Source organism: Papilio xuthus, unplaced genomic scaffold (assembly GCF_000836235.2).
Source record: "Papilio xuthus unplaced genomic scaffold, Pxut_1.1 DF827777.1, whole genome shotgun sequence".
Taxonomy (NCBI): domain Eukaryota; kingdom Metazoa; phylum Arthropoda; class Insecta; order Lepidoptera; family Papilionidae; genus Papilio; species Papilio xuthus.
The window spans coordinates 1,226,393-1,240,719 of NW_013530872.1; the positions used below are offsets into that span (position 1 = coordinate 1,226,393).

Genomic DNA, 14,327 nt, shown 5'->3' on the forward strand with positions numbered 1-14,327 from the left:
AATATACCTTAGTAAATTTCAATAATAAACTATATAGTTTAGTGGCAAATAGGTGGGCCTATTAATGGTAGGTGCTTTTATAAATGACGAAAAAGTTATTTTATTTATATAAAAGGTGTCGAATAAAAATAAAAATAAGTAAATATTATCTGAGTCGTATTTTATACTATATTTGTACAATGATCCTTCCGCTTACTCAGTGATTTCGGTCTTTAGAGGCATTACAAAGAGCACAGTTCAGGTCAGAGAGGTCTCATTATAATGGACACTTTTCTACTAACGCTTTGTCGGACAGAACTAATGGTCCGAAGCTCAGTTGAAAGTTATTCCTTTCTAGATATATTTTATCATATGATTTAATTTACAGTTTAAATTATTTCAATCTCACTTCTTACTTCTACTAATATTATAAATGTGAATGTTTAGATGGATAGATGAAAAGATGTTTGATGGATCTCGATGAAATTGTAATACACTTAGAACATTGTCTGGAAGAACACATAATTAGTAAGTTTTTTCATACTGTAAAATATTACAAAATTAAACTTATAGATCCTTAAATGTTGCAGAAAAAAAAATCAGACAACACTGATTACAAGTATACCGTCATTTGAGATTACGATGCTTTTGTTTGGCTTCGGTTTTGCGAGATGTTGAATTGTAACAATTAATTACGCGTTCAATTCTAGTGACAGGTCGTTATTTAGACTCCTCGATTACGCCCAATGATTCAAGAATCATTAATCACTTGATGACTTCTTTGGCTTCTGTTTCAAATGATTTATGATATCATTATGTATTTTATATATAAAGTTTATTTGAAAATAAGTCTACTCTTGTGTTAAAAACCATAGCCTTGTATGCCAACAGTTCCATCTTTGTTGATTATTTGATCAATTGGATAGTAATTGTTTGTTTCTGAGACCAAAATTCAATAATACATCTTTATTTCTGTCATTACCTTTGACAAAATAGAGATAGCAATATATTTTAAACGGAGAATTTGATCTCAAAAATCCACGATAAGCTACGATGTTAACTAAAAATTAACCACAATAATTTTCAAGGATTGATGAGTTGATAATAATTTCAAATTAGCGTCTACACAAATTATTAAACAATATATTTGAATTTGTAATTTATATATCCTCTTAATGTTATTCAAATGAGACAGACAAATTGTCTGCTTTAATATTGTGAACACAACAGATTCGGTTTGCCAAGTCGACGTGTTGTCACAATTAATTAAGTTTTCATCAACAGATACAGACTATAAATTAAATTCATTGCGTTACGTATGCGATTCATTTCATTAAACATAACACGATGACAGATTCGTTTAAGCGGCATTTTATTACATTTAACGCGTAGCACTTCTACGAGTTACGTAGGCTTAGCGTAGCAAAAAAAATGTAACCTGCGACATTTTTATTTGGTTTACTAGCTATCGTCTGCGACTTCGTTCGCGCGAAATAAAAAAAAAACCTAATTAGTAGCCTGCGTGTTCTTCCAGACTATGTTTTAAATCTCTGCCAAATTTCAGATAAATATATGCAGCCGACTAGTTTCGAACCCATCGGGGGCACTTCATCAGGAGTGGTACTGGTATTATTTCGTGGACGCGGCCCGTCGCTGATGAAGGGCCCCCGACGGGCTCGAAACTAGTCGGTGTCGCCACCGGACGAATATACGTGAGCGTTTAGCCGTTTTTATATCAATTTATTATAATGTCTAACGAAAGTTTGAATAATTTAAATATATGGAAATACCTTGAAACAAACATCCATCTAAACATTCGCATTTATAATATTAGTAAGATTATAAAATTGCAAAATGAGTTGATAATATTTTATCTGCTTTCTATTCTTATTCTAAAATGTTTTCAAGGACTACTTATATCTACACTTAACTACCTTCGTAATTCCGCTTAATGCTGGTTAGGGGAAAATACCTTTTAGAACAAATTTTATTCATTAGACATTCGTTATCGTATTTAATCAAGGGTTTTAACAATGCTCTCCGGTTAGCTTTATTGTTTGAAGTGGATTTAATGGAAATGTTCTACTTAAGTGTTGAAGAAATTTAAATAACTTAGAAATCATGTAACTTAGTAAATGAGCTTTTATAAATATAATATTTTGGATATCATATGTGCTTTTGATTGATTACTAAAAAGACTTTCAAATCGATTTAAATGATTCCAATATAATTAAGATATTTTAATTTAATCAATTGCCATTTTTCTTGGATAAATAGTTTAGGTATTAAAACTTTCTTCAACTCTTATCCAAAACTTTTACGTGTTGTATTATTTGTATCGGGTCTTAGTGGATTTTAATAAAAGAAATGGAATTTTTATTATCGTTTGCTATTTACATATGAATCATAATCTTACTAATATTATAAATGCGGATGTTTAGATGGATGAACAGATGGATGGATACTTGTTTGAAGCTACCTCCACAACGGCTGAACGGATCTCGATTAAATTTGGCATACTTAGAGAACATAGCCTGGAAGAATACATAGGCTACTAATTATGTTTTTTTTTATTCCGACAGAGTCGCAGACGACTAGAAGCATATAATAGTAACAGATATTTCTTCGCGTATTTATTTCATTGAATTTATATGTGTAATAATTTATATACTGCCGGCCGTTTGCTTCGGATGTAGAGCAAAAGTTTATTGGTAGATAAATCTCTCGGAAGTGCCATTTGCACGAACATCGAGCGGTCAATGTTGCATGTGCAACATAGAAATTAGTGGCTAAAGTTAGTCGACCAACGTATAATGTTACGGTTACTTTAGTTGTTAATAGTAACTGCAGTTGTTAACTGGTTACATAGTTTTAGTGATTGCATGAGAAGTGGTTACCAAATAAATAAATTTAATAATTTAAAAGTTATAGAAAGAAGGTCAAAAGATTTTTAAATTACTCAACTACAACAAAGAGGATTTTGTATTTTTCAATCGTCATCAACAATTCGATCTTACCGAATAGAAATGTATTTAAAACTGTTTTTAAATTAATGTTTACTCGTATGTATAGACTGCTCGTAAATAAACAGTTGCAGTGTAATATTAATTAACAAAAATTAAAAGCATACAAAACAACTTCAATAGAAAAATGTGTTTACTATACTATACAAAAATCAAATGCAAAATGAAACAGCATAGGTATTCAAATTGATTTCGCGTGTAAACATTGTGGAAAGGTTAGTGCGGTCTCGTACAATTAATGTGCAGAATTTAATTTGACAAATTGAATTGCAAATATCGCGCCATTGAAATTGTTCGAGGGGAAATAACACTTTTGGGAATTGCAAAATATGCATGATTTAACTAATTTAATAACTAAAATAAATATCTGACTTTTATATCAATTGTGGTAGCTATTGTCATATAACTATGACGATTACTTCAAATATAATAAACTAACGTGTACTTAAAACTTAAGTTCTTACCGATTTAACACTAGCTTTTTTTTACTTAACAGTAAAGTGTAATGCAAGGCATGATGATTTCCAAGGTCACTGACCTTTTATAAAAATTTGAATGTTTCCGTCCATTTATTACGTGCGACCAGTTAAGGCACCGGAACAATACTTCAATGTCCATCAAACAATACATTGTCTGAGAACAATTGGGCCCACAGTACATATTAACCAGCGGAACCATTTGTCAAGGATGATCGCGGACCATTTCACTTAAACGGCCCCTGTCCAAATATATTGTTTGAACGATGTAACAATGTCATTGCTGTGAGAAGGGCCACAGGCGTTACAAACGTCACTCACAATTTACATGAATTTTAAGCGAATGTGTACGTTTTAACGATTTATTTTAGGGCTGTTTTTATTTTATATGTGTACTAGAATGTCTAAAACATAGATTCTCATATATGTCAAGTCTTATTCCTGACTTTTCCTAAATTTTATCTTGTAAAAATTTTTACGTAATAATTGTTTTATAATTTTAATGAAATTTCGTTTACTTTTTATAGAATTATGTAGCCTTATTAGCTTCTACATATTAGTGCAAAACTTCCAAATTATTCATAAGGGAAGATCGTGATAAAAGGAAGTACCAATATTAGGGTATATCAGTGAAATTAGTGTGGACCCCTAATCAGGACTCGCCGTGTTTCTCTTGGAATTGGGTCGCCCTCAGCAAACACTCTGTAGTGACGCTGCTCTTTTAACAGAGAAATTTTTAAGCTCTGTTTACACTGGGTGAAATTTCAGTACCCGTGTACACAGGGCACTTATTTCACTACGGACGGAAATTTTACGAGATAATTAAAATTAGATTCAAACATTTTCTATTAAATTCGTTAGTACATTTTGATTAGTAATGGTAGTACAGTTGCTACAAACATAACTGTTTCTAAACTAAGAAGACGATACATACATTATGATACTAAGACTTTGCAAGAAGATATCAAGAAAAGAAATGTTCAGTCCCACCCAAGTCCCATGCATCGGACTATATTATTTGTTTATGTAAAATTTCCAATTTGACAAGATTGGTTATGCCATTGGTGACATTATAAATTGACTATGTTTGCAATTTGATTGTAACTTACCAGTGATGTTAAGCACAACTCTCTCGCCGTGCGTTGCAACGATCCTCCACTCGCAGCGGTCGGGGCTAGCGGGACCCGCCTCAGCGCCCCAGCCCGGGGAGCTAAACCATCCTGAGTTGCCCAGGAACGTCTTGCCACATTCTGGTTGGACAGAGGTAACATTTAGTAGAGAAAGTATTATCTTAGAAATTGTGCGTAAAAATTTGATCTCTAATAACAATCTTTAAGGTAATAAAATTGTTTTAAATACTTACTTGCGCATTTGTACAACAAATTAGTTTGCGCAATATCACTAGCACTGAGCCTCACTCTCTGTCCGATCTCTGGTCTCTTCTTGCCGTGAACTTCTAGCGGCAGTATAGTATCCAAATAAGTTCCTTTACTGAACGTGTTCCTCGCATAATGCATTATAGAATCGTAGTCGTACGTCTGACCCAATGAATTTACTTCTTCGTATGTCAGCTTGTTGAAGTTATACTCTTGACCTGCGAATGATTATGTTAAGTAAAGATGTCATATGATGAATAATGGTAACGATTGAAATGAAATTATACATAGATTAATCTGAAGGACAAAAACATGTGCTAACCCCGTATAATATGAGATAAGGATAGGAATATGATGAACAATATTAAAATCCAATAAAAATTTATCATAATTGAGAAGGGAAGGAGAGATGATAAACATTGATTGGGTGGACGAAATGTTAAGTTGGATAAGGTCATCGTATGACGATGAAGAACAATAAAACAGTTATAAATTCCCATTAGGCATCTTTAAAACAATTCAGTCCGGCTAAGTTAGAGAATTCATGGAACCTTCGAAATTCAGATTCAGTCTTCAAATCTCGGTCTAAGATTAAACTTTATTGTGATTATGATAAAGTTCTGGGCTGTAGGACTGCTTTTATATCTTAGCAAGGGATTGTAAGCTTTATTCGAGTATGTTAAAGTGGAAATTTCATTATTAAATATACACTAGGACGGCAAATGGCTGGAGTATTGACATGCCCGGTTGGCATTTCAGTAATTTATGTCTCTCACTACGAACAACGACCTCGTTTGAGGTTTGCGTGTACCAAATTTCTGTATGTTTGTCATTCTGCTAATTAGTTATACATCACGTAAGGCATTCCTTTTATCTACCGTTTGATATTTCAAGGGGTTTCAAATTTTGAAAGGGTTCCTTTCAGTCATCTTAGATATTGTATTATAATTCAGATTAAAAGAGATACTTAGTTTGATCTATTGAAACGTAAATATAAACGAGGAAACAAACGATTTGATATTCAAACAGCTTCGTAAACCAGAAGGATGGGTGGAAGAACGAGGAGTAAAAACGTTTGAAAAGAGAAAATTCTTATGACAATTATATTCACAGATCCTATTTATTTTAAAAACTTTACAACTGCTTACACGCACTTCAATAGGATAATTGGCAGAAAACGTAATGCAGCATAAAACACGGCAATGACACAATTCATAACGTACTTGAACTCCCACCAAGCTGCAGTTAGTCAGTTCTTTATTGAACTATGATATAATAAGACAATGATATAACGAATTGAATTAGAAAACATTATAAACAAGCACCTTTTTATATTTATACACCAAGTATGATGTACAGTTTACTTCTACCTACATAAATTAAGTCATCGTTCTGGTAACATTTCTATAGAAATTTAGGCAAAGAAGCTTTGTTTTGTAATGTAGTGTAGTTACATTTCTCATTTATATTAATATCTCTATTTATATGGAGTGGAAGCCTACTTTTAATTTAAACAAGGTTTCTTTACAGTGGGAACCCTAAATGTTTATTTGTTCGTATATTTATAGCCGTAACAAACAAATCAAATAGCCGTATGATGCAATCAAACTTCAAAGAGCGTATAATAGACAGGAAGGGCTCGTTACTTCCGGACGGGCTCGCACCGCTGATTGTGTCACGTGACCGACTGCCATGTGGAGCTCTGTTGCAAGGACTCCTGTTACACCGTCTTGTAACATAGCATAAAATGCTTAATAGGTTAAGAAGACGACGTTCCGTGGTTCGAGCATGTTTTGAGGATCAGATGGACAAAAAAATGCAAAGCTGTGCCACAATCACGCAATGAACCGTTGTTTATTTTTCCTCAGGGTCATGGGCGTGAGCATTGTTGGTGTGAACTTATTATACTGCGATATTATACAGTCATACTAAAATATATTTTATTAAATGACAACGAAATAATAAGTAATTTTTACATCTATTAGTTCTTGTTACATGATGGTGTGAGACAGGTCGGCTCACTGTAAAGTGTTGCGGCAAGCGTTGTCGGGGATTGGGGTCAAGTAGCCGAGGAAGCTCGAGACGCGGGAGCCACGCATCTCACAAGCTATCACCTGATTTCACGATAAGCTGATACTTATACTTCTTAAGGAATTTATTATGTGCGATATAGAAAATATGGTTTCATCGTTTTTTAATCTATTGAAATAGTTTAAGATTTTAATGTTCTTCCCAAAAAGGTTACGGGATTGCAAATGTTATGGGTTTCATGTAACCTGATTGAAAATAATATTAACTGCTGTTTTGAAAGTAATTTAAAGTTATGTTTAGTACATTTTTTTATACTAAGTTTACATTTAGTAATAATTCACAACACGTTTTAACTTGTAAATATATTCATAGTAAATCAAGTGTCAATAGCCTAATGTTTAAGGATACGGATTTTCGATCACGAGGTCGGGGGTTTGAATCCCGCCATTCGACTATTGTCGTAAATCATATTCTAGCATAAGCCTAGAGCTTAGTTGGAATGGTAAAAGAAATATTATTAAATTTACAAAAAAATCTGCTAATATTTTAAATACAAAAAAAAGTAAATGTATTCTAAAAGTGATAATTTTGATGCATTTCAAATAACCTTGTATTGATGTCATCAAAACCAATTTCTGAATTTGAATTAACGTAATGTGGGCAATTGAATTTGAAGGGTAATCGCGTGATGCGGTGATCTGCAGCAGCTAAGAGGGGAATTGACTGCGCACGCGATAGTCGTTTAAATAATTTGAACCGAAATTGCGCGGAATTCGGTCGGAATCCGCTCAATTTTCGTAATGACCCCTATCATTAAGGATTCGACTTTATCAACGGACGGCTTATAGCTCTTAATTTATTTTTAGGTCATGCCATTATATTTTATCTTGCCTTTCTTGTTTCACTGACACGAGTCCGTTGTCTTAATAGCAGGTTATCTTTAGACGCAGACAATTACATATGCTGCGCTTTTATCGACATAAATCAAAGCTTAATGATAGGCAGCAAATACACGCCTAATTAGACCTTTTATTTAAACCTCAATCCTAAGCCTCAATCTATCTAAACCAACCATGTCCGAGTCGAGCACCCATAAATTGGATAGGATTACCTATATGTTTATAAAAATGAACATAATAATAAAAGTGTCATAGATCGATCGTTGTGAGGTCGATATTTACCGCTAAGAATATTGTCCCTGATGATCTGGACGTGATTGTCTCTATCAGGGCGCGTGTGCTCGTGCCAGAAGCCCACCACGTGGCCCAGTTCGTGCACCACGATGCCGAACTTGTCGCAATTCTTGCCGATAGATATTGCCTGCGCGCCACTACCGCGCTTGCCGACGAAAGAACAGCATCTGTAGAAGACTTTCATTATGAATTCTACCATCTACTTAAAGTTGTTCTCAAAAAAACGCAAGACAAGTTCTATTGAAAGCGACCCATGGGTTTCTGACACCAAAATCCCCGTTTAAAATATATTGTTACCTTTATTTTGCCAAAGGTAATGAGAAAGATGACAATATGTTTTCCACAGACATTTTAGAGTCAGAAATTTACGGTACATCGTTAGGTAAAAGTCCCCAAAGATAGATAGAAGTTATATCACTTATCTTCTAAAGTGTAAAAGACGTTAACTATACACTCACCCACAAGGTCTCTCAGTGAATATAATATAATCTTTGTGTAGACTGGGATCTCGCTCAACAAATTTAACGCAGGTGAAATTCTCCCAGTGTCGCATGGCCTGTTTGAAAAGAGATTTGTGGGCACCGCTAAAATTGCCGTCTATTTCATACGGGATCACACCATTCTCCCAGATCCTCTCTTTACGATTTGTTGCAGCTCTCGGGGTACGATGGCGACGTCTTGGTTCCTGTATGATGTAAAATGTACTTTTTGAACAGGATTTTTATTTTTAATGAAAATTACAATGCTATATAAATAAAAAATGTGTTTTATTTACCATAACTTACACAACCTTTCATTTCTCTTTGTGTGCGAATATGTGACTGGTAAATTGACCAAGATGAAGTGTTTAAAGTCTTCTATTTCCATTATTTATTAAAAGAAAAACGTACCTCCGTATGATTAAAAAACTGACTCTCCATTGCCTCTAAGTCTTCGTCGGAGTCACGAAAAAACCAATCTATAAATTGTTGCGTCTCAATTGAAGTTCTATTCTGTTTAGGCGGCGGCTGTACTTCGAACTTCTCTTCAAATTCATGTTCCGGTATCACCTGTTTGTATCTTGTTTCCTTTTCGTCGTACTTTTTTTGGTGTCGAAAAAACTTTTTTCTAGCGTGATGTGATTCGCTCTGATTCTCATCAGATATTTTGATGGTATTTTGACCTGTTCTTTCGCCCGATTGGATATTTCTAAGTCTATAAAAATATTATAATTAGTTTACTAGTATTTTGTCATGTTTCAAATTAAATTACCTTAAGTTTACTTTATAATGAGAAAAAATATCTCGAGGTTTCGAATTATAATCTAGTATGGATTAAAGAAAATGTTATCGGAGGGATTTCTTAATCTTTAATTAAAGATGCTGTAAAATTTACCAGCTAAATATTTTTTTTACGAAGTTAAAAACCTTTGAGAAGACTAGAATTGTAATAGAGTTAAAATGGTAATCAGTCTTACCGTCTTCCGTTGCCATGGCGACGTCTTCTCCGACGTCTGCGTATTTCACTTTCATCTAATAAACTTTGCAGACTTTCAGTAGGTTTTAGCAAATCATTCGCTTCATACACTTTTTCATACAAACCTTTGATGGTCTTATTGACAATTACTTTCTCTTTATTATCTTCCTCTTGTTCATTAGATGGAATAAATCCATTAGTGGGTGCGGGTGCTATAGTAATATTTTCTGGTAAATCTTTGATTTTAATATTATTATTAGAATCTCCTGTTATTTCTCGACTATTACTTTGTATTTTATTTGTTACTTCGTCCATTTTATTTGATAGATTCGATAATTGAATATTAGGAAAAAAGTCTTCTAGGTTTAAAATATTATCTGTCGATATATTAACGACTAGAACTCCGTCTTGTTCTAAACTTTCAGATTCAGTGAGGTTATCAACAACGGATTGATTTGAGGGATTCAATTTATTTTGGTAATTAAAACTTGTATAATTATCTAACATTTCAGGAGGAAGTATTTTACCGTTCTTTATTAAGAGTGCTTTATCTAGTCCAGCTGGTAGAACCTGGAAGGAAAAAACTTTCTAAATGCTCTTCAATATACCAGATTTCAGTTCTAACGATTGTCCATAGTCTCAATGCAACAAATAAAAAAAAATACTAGACAAAGTGTCTAATATATTAACTAGTTTCTTTGGAAAATACTTACTTTTGTATGTAAAGAAGCATCGTTATACTTTTTTGGTTTCTCTTGCATTAAAGGAATTGGTTGTTTAGTTCTTTTTCTCAAAATATCTGGTAAGCCTTCCTCTTCCACCTGTAATCCTTCTAGCAGTACTTCTTTCTTGAGTCTTTCTACTTCTTCTTGTAAAGATTTATTTATTTTGGACGTAGATGGGGCAGTGTTGGTTGGCTTGTAGTAATCAGAGTCAGATATTGCTATGTCGCCTTGGAAGTTACCTGTAACAAAAAAAATGAACTGAAAGAAGCGCTAATAGCCTTATGGTTAAGGGGGATATCTTACCCACCATTCAACTATGTCTTAGCACAAGCATAGACCTTAGTTAGAATGGTACAAGAAATATTAGGAAATTTAGAAAAAAAACCTTTCGAAAAAAAATCAAAATCGGAGCACCATTTGCGGAGTTACGCGGTAACATACAAAAAAAATACGGACGAATTGATAACCTGCTTCTTTTGAAGTCGGTTAAAAATCTGTTACTATTAAAAAAAAACTAATTTGGTTTTTACGAACATCTAATTTAGTTTTATCAGTTTCGTCTTGTTTAAATAAGATCCCTTTAACACAATGATTTCCTAAAAGTTTCTACTAATACTAATACAAGTTTAGGGCTAAATATAGTAGCCACATTATTCCCCTGACTATTTTCCTAGTACCACAATATATGGTCGATAGATACCGGTCGTTAGTGGTGCGTACATCTGCCGCGACCATAAAACGTTACGAGCGGGCATGTTCGCCGCAGCTGCGGTCCAACGCTCGCTGCCAATTAATTAATCGTCGGGGCGCGCGTACACGACCGGCATTGGACACGTCGGACACAACCGCCCACGGATACATGAATATTCATATTGAGGCAACAATTAATTCTTACACATTCAATATAGAATTTTATTTATAACACAATTTTTATCTAAATTCCTCAATAATATTAATTTGGACAGTTTTCGTCCATCAATTTATACGCAAATAAAAAAAGACGTTCCTAATAACATATATTTAAAAAAAAAATACAAATTTTGCCCTTATTTCTAAACACAACAAAGGAGTAACATTGTGACATTAATTAAGTAGGTTAATAGAAGAATAGAACGTCGGTGGCTCAGGGGTTAAGCACTTGACTTGCAATCCGCAGGTCCTGGGTTCGAATGCCGCTATGTACCAATGTGTTTTTCGATTTGCGATTTACATATGTACATTTATCCGACGTTCTTACGGTGAAGGAAAACATCGTGATGCAATCTGAGAAGAAATTCAAAAGATATGTATGAAGTCAACCAACCCGCACTTAGCCAGCGTGGTTGACTATGGCCTAATCACCCTCAACTTAGGGTAGGCTCTGAATTCCTCGGTGGGGACGGGGTAGGTAGTGTGAGCTGATGATGATGATGAATAGAAGAATCATGTCTTTTTAAGTAACGCCAGGTATAGTATTAAGATAATTTATATTAATTACAAAACAAATCAATACTTATATGATAAATGGTTTCCTTCCAAATTATATTACATCCAAACATAATTCATGAACCGGATCTACACAATCAAATTATCCTTCAATATGGAAGTTATGTTGAGTCTATGTTATCTTGTGAATTACGAACCTCAGAAGCCGGGGTTTGGTTGTGAACGGCGAGAGATTAATCTGGTTTGGAATCGAATTATGCAATTAATCTTATATCTTTAAATGAGCAATTCTTCGTCATTTCGTCATTCAATTCGTCATTCATTTGTCATCCAGATTATGATATTATTAATTGATAATTGAAACTAGAATCTTAATCCACACAAATTAGAGATAAAATAAACAATTTAAGCATCAGTTTTTGTAGTAATGAATATGTCGAGATTATGACTTCGTGTAAAGGTAAACAAGATTTGTTCTTCCCACTTGACAACTTGGATAATAAATAAATAAAATAATCGTCTTTTTTTAAACTAAGAAAAGAATATGGTTTTGTATAGGTGTTTCCGGATAATCACAGTTAATGCCTATCCTCTCCAACTTATCGTACTGAAGAATCTTGTAAGTTATCGAGTTATATTGACTCATTAAAGCTAACACTTTTCTCTTTATTTGTACATCTTATAGATAAAATTCTCGTATCACAATTTCCGTTCCCATACTCCTCCGAAACGACTTGACCGATTCTCATGAAATTTTATGAGCATATTGAGTAGGTCTGAGAATCGGCCAACATATATTTTTAATCCCGCGCGGACGGAGTCGCGGGCGGTAGCTAGTTTTTAATAAAAATTAAATGTATTGATATATTAATCGTGAGTTTCTGAACCCAAAATTCCCGTTTAAAACATGTTATCTGTCGATGTGTTTAATACAGAGCTTTGAGTCTCAGAAACCCACGGTTATAGTAATTTTATGTGTGTTCAAATGACATCGCCAAACGTTCACGACTCATCTGTGAGATGAGTGTTCACATTTATACGAATTGAACATTTGACAAGCGCTAAATTGCTGACGCCTACGCGTCTAGTGATGTGCGTTGTAGGTACATCTTTCATTTGGAATGTTACTAGCCAGTCAGTTAAATTGTAAATAGAATTGGTTAATTGGTTGTTGGTTTCATGCGTTTATTGGAACTGAAGTGTGGTATTAATTAGTAAGTGCGACCACATCGATTGAAGTTGTGGTTTTCGGTGTTGCTTTATTTGTCCTGTGCTATTACAATGGGCAAAATAAACTGGATAAATAATATTTTTTTTTACGTTTTATTAACTATCCAAAAAACCTTATTTTTGTTAACTTCAATCTATGTAGGTACGCATTTTCTTCGACTCATATCATATGAACTTCTTTTAAAATAGTACCTAAATAGAAAGCGAAATACTAATCATAACACTCACTGAAAGGAATACCTAATAGAATTTGAAGTTACTATTGATTCCTTTAAAAAAATTCTAAGACGAGAACATTACCCAAACGTTATTTCGTTTTCGACATACATCGATCTCCGTCGATAATATTCTATCGATAAGAGATGATGTACATCACTAACCCAGTCCATCACTTAGAGCACATCGTTATGCATTGTATAATTCAATGAGCCGCCGCATTGGCCGCTGCAATCTCGCTGCAATCGATTTGCGCGCCGCATTTTGCATGCCCGATGCGTTCCCTGACCGGGATGACTGGACACTTGGTCACATTTCATTTTGATGACCATTTTATAATTTGATGAATGAATTTCAATTGTCTTTATGTTCATTGTGACGTTAAACCTAATTAGCTCTTACTGATGTCATAAATGCCATTGTATGGATGGATGGATATCCATGCATCCATCCATATTAGAAGGTATCTCCGGAACTGCTCAACGGATCTTGATGAAATTTGGCATAGATGTAGAACATAGTCTGGAAGAACGCATAGGCTACTAATTAAGTGTTAAAAAGAGGATAAATAAATTATAATTTATGTTCGTAAATTGTGTTATGTTCATTAAGTAATAGCAAAAAGCGATGCTTTAAGCTTGGATAAATCATTACTAACATAAATGAATTTATGTTTTGACTAAAAGATAATTCTATCTCGACCTTTTTCACTTTGAGTCAATCGTATTAACTAGAAATAGTTGAAAATCTACGATTTCTCTCGACTATTGACGTTTTTACTATTTGCTGTAAAACTATAAAACGAATGTAAAACAAGTCTGCACTAATCTAACCTGTGTCTGACGGGACAATTTATTTAAAGCCTTCGTTCTTTCCCTCGCAATATCACCTGCGTACCGACCCGGAAAGCCTTACACGGCTGTACTTGACAGCGGAAAAAATCTAATAAACCAACCTATAAAACTAGGTCCGACAAAATTGCTAGAGGACATTGGTATTTTATTATTTGATATATTTACGACTTATAATTTTCTCGGTTTATGAAACAAAATTTCTAAGGGTAGTCAAGTCTCGGTTGGCGTATCATTTTTTTATATCATAAGGCGGCAAACGAGCGAGCGGCCACCTGAAATCGCTGATATAGCAATACCGTTGCCCATAGACATACGCAATTGCATATGCGTTGCCTACCTTTAAT

General features: G+C 34.0%; 1 protein-coding gene across 1 annotated transcript in view; it reads right to left on the reverse strand.

Moving 5' to 3' along the window:
- tok (tolloid-like protein 1 tolkin) overlaps positions 1 to 14,327 on the reverse strand; it is a 39,256-nt gene that overhangs the window by 6,659 nt on the left and 18,270 nt on the right. The window contains exons 3-9 of the mRNA XM_013308981.1: positions 10,247 to 10,497; positions 9,535 to 10,103; positions 8,969 to 9,272; positions 8,537 to 8,763; positions 8,067 to 8,245; positions 4,842 to 5,072; positions 4,588 to 4,728 (exon numbers count right to left, since the gene is read on the reverse strand). Coding sequence (XP_013164435.1) covers positions 4,588 to 4,728; positions 4,842 to 5,072; positions 8,067 to 8,245; positions 8,537 to 8,763; positions 8,969 to 9,272; positions 9,535 to 10,103; positions 10,247 to 10,497 — 1,902 coding nt within the window. The remainder of the gene's footprint in view (positions 1 to 4,587; positions 4,729 to 4,841; positions 5,073 to 8,066; positions 8,246 to 8,536; positions 8,764 to 8,968; positions 9,273 to 9,534; positions 10,104 to 10,246; positions 10,498 to 14,327) is intronic.